The sequence below is a fragment of the Budorcas taxicolor genome, chromosome 2, assembly GCF_023091745.1.
Source record: "Budorcas taxicolor isolate Tak-1 chromosome 2, Takin1.1, whole genome shotgun sequence".
Classification (NCBI taxonomy): Eukaryota; Metazoa; Chordata; class Mammalia; order Artiodactyla; family Bovidae; genus Budorcas; species Budorcas taxicolor.
In genome coordinates, this window is record NC_068911.1 from 169,848,364 (window position 1) to 169,864,288 (window position 15,925).

At 53.0% G+C, this 15,925-nt stretch overlaps 1 protein-coding gene across 1 annotated transcript; it reads right to left on the reverse strand.

Annotated features, from left to right (window-relative positions):
- Positions 1-1,095: 1,095 nt before the first annotated feature.
- On the reverse strand, positions 1,096-14,598 carry THEMIS2 (thymocyte selection associated family member 2). Its single transcript, XM_052635958.1, has 6 exons — positions 14,505-14,598; positions 11,879-12,019; positions 8,124-8,534; positions 5,124-6,196; positions 1,612-1,768; positions 1,096-1,175 (listed from the first exon to the last, which is right to left on the reverse strand). The coding sequence occupies exons 1-6, from the start codon at positions 14,596-14,598 to the stop codon at positions 1,123-1,125; spliced, it is 1,929 nt and encodes a 642-aa protein (XP_052491918.1). The 3' UTR covers positions 1,096-1,122.
- Between the last annotated feature and the right edge of the window lie 1,327 nt (positions 14,599-15,925).

Here is a 15,925-nt window from a genome sequence, read left to right on the forward strand (position 1 = left end):
CCAATGCGGACATGAAGGTGAAAACTGTTGCCATTTTGCATGTGGTCCTGACGCCTAGGGGTTCTGTACCCAGGAGCAACTATTTTTTGGTTACTGCTTTTCCCAGAGTGCTCTCTTCCTCAGGGTCCGCTGTGTAGTAGAGACTGTCTGCGGAGGAGGGCATGGGAACTGGCGTGAAGACAAGGATGAATGCCAGGTACTGGATGGAGACTGGCCCAGCAGCGATAGTCACCACGCAGTGGTCACCTGGAGAGCTCCGTGCTGGGGGGTGGCATGGGTCCAGAGCACCGGAGGGATGGTAGCAGGCAAAGGAAGGACACTCAGGTGTAATACCTAGAATCCAGGAGTGGAAACTGGACCCTTGATTCAGCTCCCACCTCAGCTAGAGACTCCTACCATCTATTTGTCTATCCTGTCCTCTGCTGACAATCCTGCCATTGTCTACCTCAGAGAGTTGAGAGTTTAGATGGGGCTTGTAAAGAGTCTGGCACACAGATGCAACTTAATAAGTGATCATGATTATTCTTCTAGAAGCTCAGATGTAATTTTTATTCTCTGGTTTTATAAAATAATATTGGATAGTCACCTCTAGCTGTTCGTGTGCTGGGTGCTGTAGAGATGAGGAAGACAGTCCTGGTCCCTCAGAGGCTCAGAGCCGGGGATGGGGAGGGGGAGACGAGAGTGGATCAGGGGTGGTACATGTTTTTAAAAAACTCCCACTGCAGTGTGTGGTCAGGATTGAGTCCCCAGAGGCAGGAGGCACTGTGCTGCCAGCATCAAGGTGGGCAGTCTCTTGGATTCATTCCTGCACTAACTAGTGGGGCGGCTGGTATTGTGGATGCAGGATTGAGTAGAACTCAGTCGGCTACTTGATACCAAAGCTCTGAGGCTGAGAGAGCCGAATGCAAGATGCTGGGCCCAGAGAAGCCAGCTCTGGGCGGCAGGAACCTGGAACTGAGGGGAGCTGGTGCAGGTTTCCAGTCAGTCCCCAGACGGCCATTCCTTGTCCACAGTCTGATTTCTGAGAGGTCTTGTCCAAGGTCCTCTAAAAGCCTGTAACTGTCAGCTGGTATCTCAGATTCCCTGAGAAGCAGCAGTTAGGACGTAAGCTTCCTCCAGCGCCTAGAGGGTTTTCGAAAACTGCTCAAGTATTTCTTCGTAATCGTGTTCATCATCTGCGAAAGAATCCCGGTCAGTAAGGCTCTTCTGCCTCAGGTTGCTTCCCCTCTTTAGGGCACTTCCACCCCCTGGACAGGGGACGGTTTGGTCTGGATGCTCTAAGGTCCTTGCTAGCCCAGAAGCCACAATTGGTTGTGTCTGCACACTTTGCCAACCTTGCCGTGTGCCTAGGGGAGGGTAGTTGGGGGGTGAAGTCATTTTCCTTGCCAGGGCCCTGGAGCCCCTGGGAGAAGGACAGTAAGGATCCTTCAGCCTAAGCTCTCCCCATATAGGCCTGTGCATCAAACTAGGACTGCAGAAGGGTCTGCCCACAGGCAGGGCCCTGCTGAGGGTATGGCTGATGCCATCAGAGGCAAAGCAGCAGCAGAATGGTGGGGGGGTGGGGGTGGGGGAGAAGCAAGGATTGGATGAATACGGGCTGAGGGAACTCACCTGAATCTTCAGTGATGGGCATAGCGGTCCTGCGGCCCTTCTTGCGGCCAGGAACCTCACTGTATAAATCAGAGCTGTCCTGGGTGACCTTCGGCAAGGACTTCGTCCTGAGTTTAGGCAGCAGAGGTGGTTCCTGCAATTCTGAGACTTGAGAGGACTACGTGGGAGAAAAAGCAGAAGTCAGCAGGGTCTCAAGACACGGGGTGGCAGAGTCCACGAAACGCAATTTCCTCCAAATGTTACTTCCTCTGCTTCCCTCTGAACTTCCCTCTCAGGGTAGCACATCTCAGAACACCAGGAGTTTTTGCTCCAAGGATTTGAAATGTTCTTTGGCAGGGGAAAGGGGGGTCAGGATTAGGGATAGTGGGATTGGGGGCCAGACAGGAAAATGTCCCTGCATTTTTCCATGGGGATTTGGTCACTGTCCTTCAGATCTGTCGCTGAAGGAACAAAATGTAGTCACAAAGCCTCAGAACAAGAGTGCAGGCTGAGGAGCGTCCCAGAAGGAAGAGGACTTTTACTGAACTCCTTCCTACCATGTGCCAAACACACCATGTGCCAAACACTATATGCATGTCGGCCCATTTCACTCTCTGAGGAGCTGTCTGAGTCCCCAGTTTGTAGGGAAGGAATCAGGCTCAGTGAAAGTGTGCCGCACCGTGCCTCACACGGGATCTCTGGACAGGTCAAGCTTGGGACCCAGAACAAGTCTGTGACCTCTAAAAAGCTGCTGGTCGGGACATTCCTGGTGGTCCAGTGGTTAATAATTCGCCTGCTAGTGCAGGGGACACAGGTTTGATCCCTGGCCTGGGAGGATCCCACATGCCACAGGGCAGCTATGCTTGTGTGCCACAACTACTGAGTCTGTGCTCTAGAGCCCACGTGCCGCAACAAGAGATGCCACTGCAACCACAATGAGGAGCAAGCACACTGCAACTAGAGAAAGCCCACGCCCGGCAATGAAGACCCAGCACAGCCAAAAACAAATAGAACAAAAATAAAGCCACTGCTTTTTCCACCATGCTTTCAAGAGCTCCCTGGTGAGCAGCAGAGAACACTCGTGCCCAGGGAAGGAAAGTTGCTGGTTCCAGAACAACAAGCAGGAAACGGGCCCAAAGAAACCAAGGCTGGGGCGGAGGTCCCAGCTCCGGACCGCATTCTTTCCAGCACTGTCACAGGCCTGTGTTTCAGACGTCCTAGTCTATTCTTGATTCTTGGCAGAAAACAGCTACCCTACCTGCTGCCCCACAGATATGAGTCCCTTCTAGGGCTGAGATGGCTTGGGGTTGTTTTTTAACTTCCACCACCATCCCAGTACCTCCCCACATAGTACAAATACAAGTCTCTCCACATCCCAAAATAATAGGCTGGTTAACAGTTTACAAAGTGCTTTTTATACAACTCATTCTCCCCTGTGCCCCAACACCCGTTCTCAGCAAAGCATGGCAGGTAGGTGCTCAGGCCATGTGGTGAGACCCAGTTTCAGCCCCCAGCCTGCCACTTGCCAGCTGTGTGTGTGTGTGTGTGTGTGTGTGTGTGCGTGTGTGCGCATGTGCTTAGTCGCTCAGTCATGTCTGACCCTTCGTGACCCTTCTGGCTGTAGCCCGCCAGGCTCCTCTGTCCATGGGATTTTTCAGGCAAGAATACTGAAGTGGGTTGCCATGCCCTCCTCCAGGGGATCTCCCCAATCTCCCCAAACCAGAGTCTCCTGTCTCCTGCATGGCTGGCGGGTTCCTTACCTGCTGAGTCACTGGGGAAGCTCTAACTGTGTGATCTCAGGTAAACTCCTTCACCTCTCTGTGCCTCTTGTTTCCTCAACCGTAAAAAGAACTGCCAGTGCCCACCTCAGGCAGGTCGTGAGGGCTGGGTGGGGCTGCATACAAGGTGCCTGCCCCAGAGTAAGCGCCCAACGAGTGAAAGTGAAAGTGGCTCAGTGGTGTCCGACTGTGACCCCATGGTATACAGTCCTTGGAATTCTCCAGGCCAGAATACTGGAGTGGGTAGCCTTTCCCTTCTCCAGGGGACCTTCCCAACCTAGGCAGTCGAACCCAGATCTCTGCACTGCAGGTGGATTCTTTACCAGCTGAGCCACAGGGAAGCCCAAGAATACTGGAGCGGGTAGCCTATCCCTTCTCCAGTGGATCTTCCCGACCCCGGAATCAAACCAGGGTCTTCTGCATTGCAGGCGGATTCTTTACCAACAGGCTAACAAAACCGCACTGAGAATTAGCAGCGTTCTCTCAGGCTCACTGGTGAGGAAACGTGCCCAGAGCAGGGGTACAGGCCGCAGAGTGAGGAAGCTGGGATGTGAACTTAGTGTTTCTGACTCTGCGGTTCTTTCCCCCTTGTTGTGATTCAGTCTGGTTCCGTTCAGACTCACTGGCAGTGAGTTTTTGTCTGAAGAAAGTTTTTCTCACTTTCTCAGCCTGCCTTGGAGTCGGTGGAGCATGCCCCACAGAACTGTTGTTCTAGCCCAAGAGACCAAATACAACTGATTAAAACTTCATGACTGGACGTCCCTGGTGGTCCAGTGGTTAAGAATCAGCCTCCAGCGCAGGGGACATGGGTTCAATCCCTGGTCTGGGAAGATTCCACAAACTGAAAGATGGCTAAGCCTGGAGCCCATGCTTGGCAACAAGAGAAACCCACACACCACAACTCGAGTAGCCCCCGCTCGCTGCAACTAGAGCGAGTGCGCACAGCAGTGAAGACCCAGTGCAGCCAAAAAAACAAAAACGACACGGTCCCCCCCACCTCCAGGCTACACACAGCATGCAGTGTGCATACAGACAAGGAAGGACCATCACTGCCTTGGAAGAAATCTAAGCAGAGCCTCGCCCAGGAGTCTGAAAGGAGGAAGAACGTTCCTGGCAAAAAGACTGGCTTGCGTGAAGTGCTGAGGCGGGTATCTTGGCATATTGAGGGAGCGTCAGGAGTTGGAGCGTGGGCTGCTGACACGGAAAACAGGCCTGAGAAGGCGAGGCTGAAGTCAGCTCTAAAGGACCCTGGATACCACGTTAGGAGACTCCATCACCCCCGGCAACGGGGAGCCACTGAAGGGTTCAGAAGATGGGGCTGAGGCCCCTCAGCGACCAGGAGATGTGGGAGGCCATTCCGATATCAGTGGGGAGAGGGTGAAGAGGCTGCTCGCACGGTTCAGGTGAGACATGCTGCAGCGTGAGCTGGGGCGTGACAGCAGGGTTAGCAGAGACAGGAAGAGCCCCGTGAACTTGGAGCCGCAAGGCTATGCTCCAGTTCAGGGCCCCTGAACTGTGTAACTTGGGGCGCATCTCAGAGTCTCTGAGACCTCATTTTCTCAACCGTAAAATACAGATAATCACACTGATGTCAGGATGGTCAGGATGGAATAGTAGGTACCAGGTGTGCATGTTTATGAACTGCAGTTTCCCTACAACTGGAAGAGAAGCGCGATGCCAGACAAAGAAGGAACAGCAGGACTCGAATGATCCCAACAGAGGGCCCCTCCCTGCCCGCTGGGGTTCTCTTGGTACCTTGAAGCCTTTCTCCTTGTGCATCTGCTTCTTCTGCTCACTGAGGCCCTTACTCTTTGGAGGCCTGGGCGGGGGAGCTTGACTCTCGAAGGCTGGTAGCTTCCGCAGGCTATAGTAGAAGGCCTCCGTCAGCTCCTCCACTGTGGCCGTGGGGAGGGCCCCAGATGGCTGGCCCGGCAGCTCCTCGACCTCCACGACAGTCAGGTCCAGCCACCGGGGAGGGATCTCGAAGCACATCTCGGGGTTGGAGTCCAGGCTGACCACCAAGAAGGGTTCCAGGATCTTCTCTTCCAGGTGCAGGCCCGGGAAGGAGGGCAGAGGGTCGGCGGGGTGCCTGGGGTCCTTGGCCACCACCTTGACCTCACAGGGCAGTGAGAACTGGGCAGTCAGGTCCTGCAGGCTGTAGCGCCGGGCATCGCTCAGCTCCTCCACAAAGCCGCCAGAGAAGTAGAGGGGCAGCAGAATCTGTTCTTGGTCCTCCACCTCTTCATCCTCCCAAGCCTCTTCCCCCCCAGTCTGCTCACCTAGCCGCTGACACACCAAGACATCTAGGTCCCTCTCATGTTGCCCAAGGGCCTGGCCAGACCCCAGCACCTCCAGCCTGTCACCCACAGCCAGGGACGCAAACCCCAGGTTCTCCAGCTCATCTCCCTCACAGTCCTTTGTGGTCACGACCCGGAGTGGCTGGCCCGGCTGGAGAGCACCCAGGAGGTCGTAGGCCGTGGGGAACTCTCTCGGCCGCCGCCGCAGCTTGCCCCGGTAGGCCCCGGAGATCATGAAGTGTCTGGGCACCTTCCGGCCCCTGGTCGAGGCCAGGAACCGCCAGGACGGCGAAGCCACGCCATGGAGGCAGAGCCTCTGGCCCTTATGTAAGGAGCACAGCCACGGGCTGAGGAAGTTGGGGGACCCCTGCGGAACTTCCAGGATCTCTGTGGCCAGGGGGAAGGGGCCTCCCCGGGCCAGGGCCTCGCTCAGCAGCAGCGGTTGTATGAAGTGAATGTGCTGCGAGGAGACGGTGACGTCCTCCACGTCGACCTCCAGGGTGGAGGGGATCTTGACGACGGTCCTGCGCACTGGGGAGGGGAGAGGTCAGCCCGGGCCCACGCCCTCCTCCCCTCAGAGGTCTGGGCCTGCTGACCTCCTGCCTGTCTCCGTCTTTTCCTTCCTACCAGCATTTTCCTATTGTGCCAGCTTCCTCGCCCACTCCTTTCCTTCTACCTCTTTTAAAAAAGTTATTATAGGGACCTCCCTGGTGGCCCAGTGGTTAAGACTTCACCTTCCAATACAGGGGGTGTGCGTTTGACCCCTGGTCGGGGAACTAAGACCCCTACATGCATGCCTAGTGGCCAAAAAAACCAAAACATAAAGCAGAAGCAATATTGTAACCAATTCAATAAAGACTTTTTAAATGGTCTACATTTTAAAAAAACTTTAAAAAATTAATAAAATGTTATTATAGAAAGTGTTAAATGTTTACAAAAGTAGAATAGTATTGTGTACATAGGTACCCTTATGTACCTATCACCCAGCTTCAACATTTAAACCCGTGGCTCATCTTCTTTCATTTATACCCCCTTCTATCCATTCCCCCTCCACTGGGTTACTTTGAATCAGAATAATCATATCTTGCCATCTGTGACCATTTCAGTGTGTATTGCTAAAAGAAGGGATAATTAAAAGTTTAATGATAACTAGGCAATGATCACATTGAAATAATAATTTGGTAATTCCTTAATATCACTGAATATCCTGTCAGTTTAAAATTTTAATTGAATTTTGAATATAATTGTATATAACTGAATATATACAAACTGTATATATTCAAATTGTATATAATTTGAAGATAATTTTGAATATAAACTGTCTTTCCAAATCCTTTCTGGATTTGAATAGACAAAGTCAAATCAAGAAAAACACTGACTGCATGACTCTGGACAACATCCTGCCCTGGTACTGAAAGTGCCAAGTGCATAAACTCTAAGAGAATGAGGAAAACTGGCCTACCCACTGTGTTGTGTGAGTCATACCACATGCAAGTCGGAACAGGAAATGTTCCCATTTTGCAGATGAGAACACTGAGACTCCGAGGAGTGGTGGTGACTTCCCTCGGGTCATATGGTTGGGATTTTTGCTCTGTGCCAGATGAGCTGATAATTGGTTGAAGCTGGGAGATGGGCAGATGTGGGCTCATTTTATATATATATATATATATATATTTTTTTTTTTTTTTTCTTTCCTTTAGAATGTTTTCTAGATTACCTGAGCTGCCTTATTCTCCAGGGGACCCAACTCATTATTTAAAAAAACAAATAAACTACTAAACAAAGCATAGGTTTTTCTTAAGACAGTCCTCAGTGAAGCTTCTAGTAGCATCCAAAGCAGGGTTGATGAGGCACAGGTCTGCCCAGTCGGAGGCCAAGCCTGAGTGGAGGTAGAAGAATGGGGTGGGGGTGCCCTGGGAACCTCGACATATACACCCATTCTTCTGTCTTTGCTCCAGCGTGGCCACCGACCAGCCAGACCTGGCAGGTTCTGCCTCTGCTTCACCAACACTCTGTGTGCAGCCACCAGCCTGCCTAAGAAGTGATCTATGAAACAGCCAGGGGACTCAGCCAGTGCCTTCCCAGACTGGAGGCCCTTCACCAACAATCCTGCCCTCCCCAGAAACAGGAAAATACATTTCTCCAGAGCAAAGGCTCAAGGTTTCACTTTGTAACACTGTTTCTTTGTCCTAGCAGTGGACAAGCGCACAACCCAACTTTTGCCCAATTTTATAAACTATATGGGATCTCACTCAAGTTACCCTGTTTTCCTATCTCCTTTTGCACCCAACTTCCACTGCTGGGGAATCTTTACTCCGTTACATTGTATATACCAGGTAAACCACCCAGAATCCCGGCTTTATCCATAGGGAGGGGGGCATCATCCATCAAAGCAGCTCCCCTGGGACCCCTTTGTTCCTCCCGCCTCCCACCCCCATCCTCCTGCCCGGGAACTCACAGTGCATGACGGCTTCGACCTCATACTGGGGCTTCAAGATCAGGGAGCGCCAGGGGAAGGCGGAGCAGGTGAGGAGGGTGTCCCTCATGGTGGGGTCCTGCAGCACCTGGAGCAGGGTCCGAGGGGGCCCGGGCTCCAGTTTCCAGAAGGGCCCCTGCTGGGACAAGGGCAGGTGCAGAAAGACCTGCTGGGCCCCAGAGTCCAGCACGCAGCGGGCACAGCAGGCCCCCTGGTGCATCTCCACGGCCTCCAGCTTGAGGGGCTGCTTTTGAGGCACCACCCTGGCCTTGGTGGTGATTCTGTGGGTCGACATGAAGTGAATGGGCAGTGACTTGGAGCTCTGGGTTGCAGCATAGACCAGCTCCTCCAGGGTTCCATAGCTCTGGCGGCCGGTGAGGGGGCTGAAGTGGCCTGTGGGGGCACAGCAGGGGGTGTCAGGGTGGGGCAGGCTTTTGCTCAGCCTAGGGCCGTGAACCCCACACCCAGGTCTGGCTGCAGAGAACCAGGCAGAATCTCAAGGACAGGAGTCAAAGGTGGGCCAGCGTTGGCATATCTGGGCTGCAAGGCTGAGGGATTAGAGGCAGCAAGTGACCATGTGCGAATGGACAGCGAGGGGCAGGGCTGGGGACGGTTTCTTCTGACACAGACAAGAGGGATTGTCACCACGGGCAGAACAGGACAGACACACTGACTGCCACATTTTCCCGCCTCCCAGCCCCTCCTGCCTCTGAAGTTTTCCATCTTTGCCCCCAGACACCTCAGCACTGCTGTCTCCACACACCAGCTCCCATCACCCTGTCCTGGGTGGGGGAGCGCCACTGTCCCTCCCAAACTAGAAACCCAAGAGCTACTGGTCAAATGACCTCTGACCACCCTTTTCCCCTTCCTCCCGCCACCCTGTCCATTCTTCTGCTACCAGACTGGCCTAAGATACCCCATGTCTGGAGGTAATATCACTTCTAGCGTTTTCCTGCCCAAAACCCTCCACACAAATCTATTCAAGGAAACACCACACAAACTCGGTCTGAAGGACATTCTGCAAAAGTACGGATCTGGACTGTTCAAAAAACATTGATATCAAGGCAAAGGCAGGCGGAGGAACTATTTCAGCCTGAAGGAGACTAAAGGAGGCCAAACTGAATGTCATGTGTGATCTGGGGCTTGATTCTGAATCAAGGCAAACACCAGGCTATCAAGGATATTATAGGGCAGCTGGTGAAATTTGAATACAGACTGTGGGTTAAATAGTAGTATTGTATCAATACTAGATTTTCTGAATTTAATCACTCAACTACAGCTTTGTGAGTGAATGCCTTTATTTTCTAGGAGATACACTGAATATTAGGAGTAATATTTAGAAATAATGGGGCATCATGTCTGTAACTTACTCTCAAATGGTTCAGAAAAAGATATATATATATATATATATATATATGCAGAGTACATCATGAGAAATGCTGGACTGGAAGAAACACAAGCTGGAATCAAGATTGCCGGGAGAAATATCAATAACCTCAGATATGCAGACGACACCACCCTTATGGCAGAAAGCAAAGAGGAGCTAAAAATCCTCTTGATGAAAGTGAAAGAGGAGAGTGAAAAAGTTGGCTTAAAGCTCAACATTTAGAAAATGAAGATCATGGCATCCGGTCCCATCACTTCATGGGAAATAGATGGGAAAACAGTAGAAACAGTGTCAGACTTTATTTTGGGGGGCTCTAAAATCACTGCAGATGGTGACTGCAGCCATGAAATTATAAGACGCTTACTCCTTGGAAGAAAAGTTATGACCAACCGAGATAGCATATTCAAAAGCAGAGACATTACTTTGCCAACAAAGGTCTATCTAGTCAAGGCTATGGTTTTTCCTGTGGTCATGTATGGATGTGAGAGTTGGACTGTGACGAAGGCTGAGCACCGAAGAATTGATGCTTTTGAACTGTGGTATTGGAGAAGACTCTTGAGAGTCCCTTGGACCATAAGGAGGTCCAACCAGTCCATTCTGAAGGAGATCAACCCTGGGATTTCTTTGGAAGGAATGATGCTAAAGCTGAAATTCCAGTACTTTGGCCACCTCATGAGAAGAGTTGACTCAATGGAAAAGACTCTGATGCTGGGAGGGATTGGGGGCAGGAGGAGAAGGGGACGACAGAGGATGAGATGGCTGGATGGCATCACTGACTCGATGGGCGTGAGTCTGAGTGAACTCCGGGAGTTGGTGATAGACAGGGAGGCCTAGCGTGCTGTGATTCATGGGGTCGCAAAGAGTCGGACACGACTGAGCGACTGAACTGAACTGAACTGAACACAGATATATAAAAAGATTATATATATACACACATATAATCGTAATATATGTTCATACGTATGTATATGTATATATAATATACAGAGAGAAAACAAATGTAACAAAATGCTTAATAGTTGGTGAATCTGGATAAACAGTATATAGGAATTCTAGAAAGTCTTCTGTAAGTCTGAAATTATTTCAAGTTTTTAAAAAATCCTCAAAATAGAAAACAAAACATATCACTACCCTTTTTAAAACCCTCTTTGGCTGCTTAATGCCTTCAAAATAAAGACTGAAATGGATCGGTGCCCCACACAAGCGCCCCCCAGTGGTCTGCCTTCTACTCATCTCCCACCTCTTGACCCTCACCCGGAACCCAGCCCTCACCAGGCCCCTTATAGACCTGATGCCCCATTATATCTAAATATTACTCCTAATATTTGGTGCATCTCCTAATGAACAAAAACATTCACTCACAAAACTGTACTTCAGGGATTAAAATCAGGAAAGCATACTGAGAACAAGCCCTCAGAGGGCACCTGCTCCGAGCCCAGCCCTGGTCTCATCTCATCGTACGTGGCAACTCGTTTAATGCTCGCATCAACCTCGCTGTTGTTCAGTCGCTCAGTCGTGTCTGACTCTTTGCCACTCCCGTGACTGCAGCATGCCAGGCTTTCCTGTCCTTCACTATTTCCTGGAGTTTGCTCAAACTCATGTCCATTGAGTAGGTGATGCCATCAAGCCTGACTGCCTCATTACAGAAGACGGAGCTGAGGCAGAGAGACCATGGGAACTCACCACGGCCACAGCTAGTAGCTGGCAGACCTGGGAATTTCCATCCAGGCTGCTGGTTTTAGCATCTGGGCCTGTGGTCCAGCACACTGCACGCCTCCTGCAGTGACTATGCTATGTGAACATGCCACCCCCTCTAGCTGGGATCCTTGGTCCAGCTCAGGTGCCACCTCCCCCAGGAAGCCTGCACAGACCTCTGAGGCAGGCCCCTCGCGCCCAGGGCCCTCTCTACATGGGTGCCTACCTCTGCTGTCCTCCTCCCTGCCATCCTGGAAGCTCCCCACCGGAGGAGGCTGTATCTAATTAATCCTGAGCGCACACCCCCCAGCCCCTAGCACAAGGCCTGGTGCACAGCAAGGGTCAATAAATGTTTGGTGAGTGAATATGGGAACAAAGATGAAAACAGGCACGTGGACAAAGACACAAAACAGGAAAAGTCCTCGCCAAGAGGCAGGCGTCATCAGAGATGGACAAGGAGAGCACACAGCCACGCCGGCTCGGGGCACTGTCAGAGCGCTCGGGGGTCATCTACGCCTCGGGGCTGTGTGGCGGTGGATGTGAGGGCCGTGGGGGGCAACCCAGAGGGCTAGGGGTTTGTGCAGGGGTCCAGTGGGTCCGAGAGTGTGCCTGGAGGATTCCGGGGCACTCAGGGAGGCAGAGGTGCCCGCCTTACCCTGGAAATTGGGAGCGAGCTCGGTGGTCTGGCCTGTCCCCGGGTTCTCACAGACCACCTTTTGGAGGCGAATATGGGTGACCTTGATCAAGTCTCCTGTGGAGAGGCAGCACTCGTTCCCAGAGATCTCGTAGATGGAGCCTGTGGAGACACAGCAAGCTCGGTTTTGCCCAGTCAGCAAATGCCAGTCACTGGGGGCCAGGGCTCTGTTCCCCCAAGACGCCACTCACCATACCTTTGCCCACACTGTTTCCGCCACCTGGAATGCCCTTCCCTGTCTTCCCTGCCCAGCACCCAAGGGCTCAGCTGTCCTCAGGCAGCATTGATGGCGCTTTGCCTGCGTTTAGAACTGACTGTACCCCTCTGTGGTCACAGCCCCCAGCCTCTGGAACGTAACTCATACAGCAGGACTGATCCAGCCTATGCAGCACAGGCCCAGCCTCGAACAGGGTGTGTAAGTCATGAATGAATAAACCACCCAGTAAATCCCAATTCCCTTATTGCGTGGTAAGTCGCTTCAGTCGTGTCCAACCCTTTGGGACCCTAGAGACTGTTAGCCTGCCCAGCTCCTCTGTCCATGAGATTCTCCAGGCAAGAAAACTGCAGTGGGTTGCCATGCCCTCCTCCAGAGGATCTTCCCCACCCAGGGATCGAACTCAGGTCTCCTGCATTGCAGGTGGATTCTTTACCATCTGAGCCACTAGAGAAGCCCAATTCCCTTATTAGACAGCTGCGAAGTCAAGCCCAGAGAGGCTCTGAGATCACACAGAGCCAAACACCCACCCTGGGACTTTCTTCTTCAAATGACTTGTTTTTAAAGGAAGCACAGGAGAGAATGGCGGGCCACTGAGAGAGTGGGTCCTGCAGGCAGGGTTCTGGGTCCCCACTTTCAAGCACAGTAGCCCCACTTTTCCTGGTTTCAAGAGCTTAAAGCAGCATCCAGAACATGGAAGGCGCTCGATAAAGATCTCTCCACTCGGGCAGTGCATAGGCCCCCACCCCGCCATCCTGCTGAACGAAGGACAGACCAGTGCAGGTGGGCAAAGCTCACGGCCACCTGACTCTACCGCACACTGAGGGCAGCCCCGGCAGGGCCCCCAGGAAAATACACTCAGGCTCCAACACACAGTTCAGGCTCCAGACCCTTGGGGCTGGTAAGAACAGCCTTGGTGCTGGAGATGGACTCGATGCCCGCTGCTGTGCCCAGTACTACAGGGGTATAACCGTGCTCAAGACCCATGACTGTCCTTGGAGGGAAGGACTTTCTTGTTCCTATATAAGGACTTGCCAAGACTTGGCAAGGATGAATGGGCAGCCCAAGATGATCAGGTAATCAAAGGCATCACCAGGACTCAGGCCCGGATGTCTGCCTCCAGCCTGGGGCTTCGAACCTCGCAGAGACCAGAGCCACCTGTCCCACCAAGATCACCATGGGCCCTTCTCCAACTCATCCCCACCCCCACGCTGTCACCCTGTCAGGTTCTTCCCTTCTTACTTCCTCCACTTCCCGCCTCCCGGGGTGGGGCTGGGGAAGCAGAATGAGGAAACACAAATATTGTGACACAGAGGGGGGTGGGGAGGGAGTCCAGAGGAGAGTAAACAGCAGAGATGCCTGCAGGAAGCCCCCCGAGACAAGAAGAGTGACATTTGAACCCAGATCCCTCAGAGCCCCAAGCGGGCCTGGCGGCGGGTCCTGCCCCCGGTGGCCCTCCAGGTGTCTCACCCTTGATCTGTGACCCCACTTGGAGCCTCAGAACGCTTTCCTATGCGGAGCAAGGGAGTAGGTGGAAGGAACAGGATGGGTCAGCAAACTCGGGCAGAGTTTGCTCTCTAAGGAAGGAGCCTCCCCTACCCCACCCAGATTCTCGCTTCCCTCTCTCCGCCGCCTCCTCCTTCCCGACTCAGCCGCCCACAGTTCCTCCCGCCCGCCCATCCCCCCCCCCCCCCCCCCCCCCCCCCCCCCCCGCTCAGAGCTGCCGCCTCTCTCTGCACCTTCACGGCCTGTCAATTCTTCCCCTGTAGATCTTTCGAGCAATGACTATTGAGGACGCCCCAGCTGTGCGCCACCCCTGTGAACCAGGCGGGCTGCGGCCAGGTGGGCAAATGTGCGGGCGTGCAAGGAGCCAGGAGGGCTTCCCGGAGGAGGAGTCATTTCCGCTGCGAACCAAAGAGCTGGTCGAATCAAGTACTGCCCAATGCCGAGCAGAGGGGCAAAGGCGGGACTGGAGGGACCGAAGAATAGGACACGTAGACAGGTGTCAAGGTGGGGCAGCGGAGGGTACACGGAGGGGAGGGCTGACCTGGCGCTTCAGAATCATCAAGCAACAGCTCCGCGTCGCCAGCGCCTGAGTGCCGAGACCCCGCACGGTCGGACCTCCTGCAAGGCTCCCGACGGTTCCAGCCCAGCTTGGCTCGGTTCCACCCACCTGAGTATCTGAGCTCAGTGACTTCCCATCGCCACCCTGCGAGGCAATCAGCGACCCCCCACCCCGCCTCCACTCCACGGAGGCAAAAGCCGTAGCCCGGAGAAGTTGGGGAACAGGCCCCAGGTTTCCAACGTCCCGGTCGGGGGAAGCCGGTCTGCGGCGGGGCCGTGGGGTCGGAGGGGTCTCGGCCCTTCACTCACCCTGGAAGTAGACCCCCGAGCAGACCCGCAGCACGCGCGGGAGGGAGGCGGGGTCCAGGGCGCACACGAAGTCCTGCAGCGACACCGGCTCCATGGCCCGCGCGGCTCGCTGGACGCGGACTGAGCTGCCTGCGCGCGGTCCAGCCCGGGCCGGCCCGGCGGGGTGGGGTAGGCCGGAGGCCCCGCCCAGGGGCGTTCCAGGACGCCCACCCTCCCCTGCCGGCCCTAGTTCCCGGGTCTCTACACCGGGGTTGCAGTACCCACCTCTCACACTCGTGGCGCTATTGTAGAAGGTCAAGACCAGGACCTGACACCTGGGAGTTCAGTTTCAGTTCAGTCGCTCACACGTGTCTCTTTGCGATCCCATGGACTGCAGCACGCCAGGCTTCCCTGTCCATCACCAACCCCCGGAGCTTACTCAAACTCATGTCCATCGCGTCCGTGATGCCATCCAGCCATCTCATCCTCTGTCGTCCCCTTCCCCTCCCACCTTCAATCTTTCCCAGCATCAAGGTCTTTGCAAATGAGTCAGTTCTTCGCATCAGGTGGCCCAAGTATTGGAGTTTCAGCTTCAACATCAGTGCTTCCAATGAATATTCAGGACTGATTTGCTTTAGGATGCACTGATTGGATCTCCCTGCAGTCCAAGGGACTCTCAAGAGTCTTCTCCAATGCCACAGTTCAAAAGCATCAATTCCGTGCTCAGCTTTCTTTATAGTGCAACTCGGACATCAATACATGACTACTGGAAAAACAATAGCTTTGACTAGAGGGGCTCTGGTCAGTAAAGTAATGTCTCTGCTTTTTAATATGTTGTCTAGGTTGGTCATAGCTTTTCTTCCAAGGAGCGTCTTTTAATTTCATGGCTTCAGTCACCATCTGCAGTGATTTTGGAGCCCCCCCAAAATAAAGTCTCTCATGTATCCACTGTTTCCCCATCTATTTCCCATAAAGTGATGGGATTGGATGCCATGATCTTAGTTTTCTGTATGTTGAGTTTTAAGCCAACTTTTTCACTCTCCTCTTTCACTTTCAAGAGGCTCGTCATTTTCTGCCATACCGGTGGTCATCTGCATATCTGAGGTTATTGATATTTCTCTTGGCAATCTTGATTCCAGCTTGTGCTTCATCCAGTCCAGTATTTCTCATGATGTACCCTGCATATAAGTTAAATAAGCAGGGTAACAATATACAGCCTTGGCGTACTCCTTTCCCGATTTGGAACCAGTCTTTTGTTCCATGTCTAGTTCTAACTGTTGCTTCTTGACCTGCATACAGATTTCTCAGGAGGCAGGTTAGGTGGTCTGGTATTCCCATCTCTTTAAGAATTTTTCAGAGTTTGTTGTGGTCCACACAAAGACTTTGGCATAGTCAATAAAGCAGAAGTAGATGTTTTTCTGGAACTCTCTTGCATTTTTGAT

Bases quoted from the DNA above. Each gene is read 5' to 3' on its own strand.
- THEMIS2 (XM_052635958.1), bottom strand. From the start codon at position 14,598: ATGGAGCCGGTGTCGCTGCAGGACTTCGTGTGCGCCCTGGACCCCGCC. The intron at 8,535-11,878 runs GTAAGGCGGGCA...GTGCCCCCACAG, and splicing joins GCTCGCTCCCAATTTCCAGG to GCCACTTCAGCCCCCTCACC. The intron at 1,176-1,611 runs GTGAGTTCCCTC...ATTCTTTCGCAG, and splicing joins GCCCATCACTGAAGATTCAG to ATGATGAACACGATTACGAA.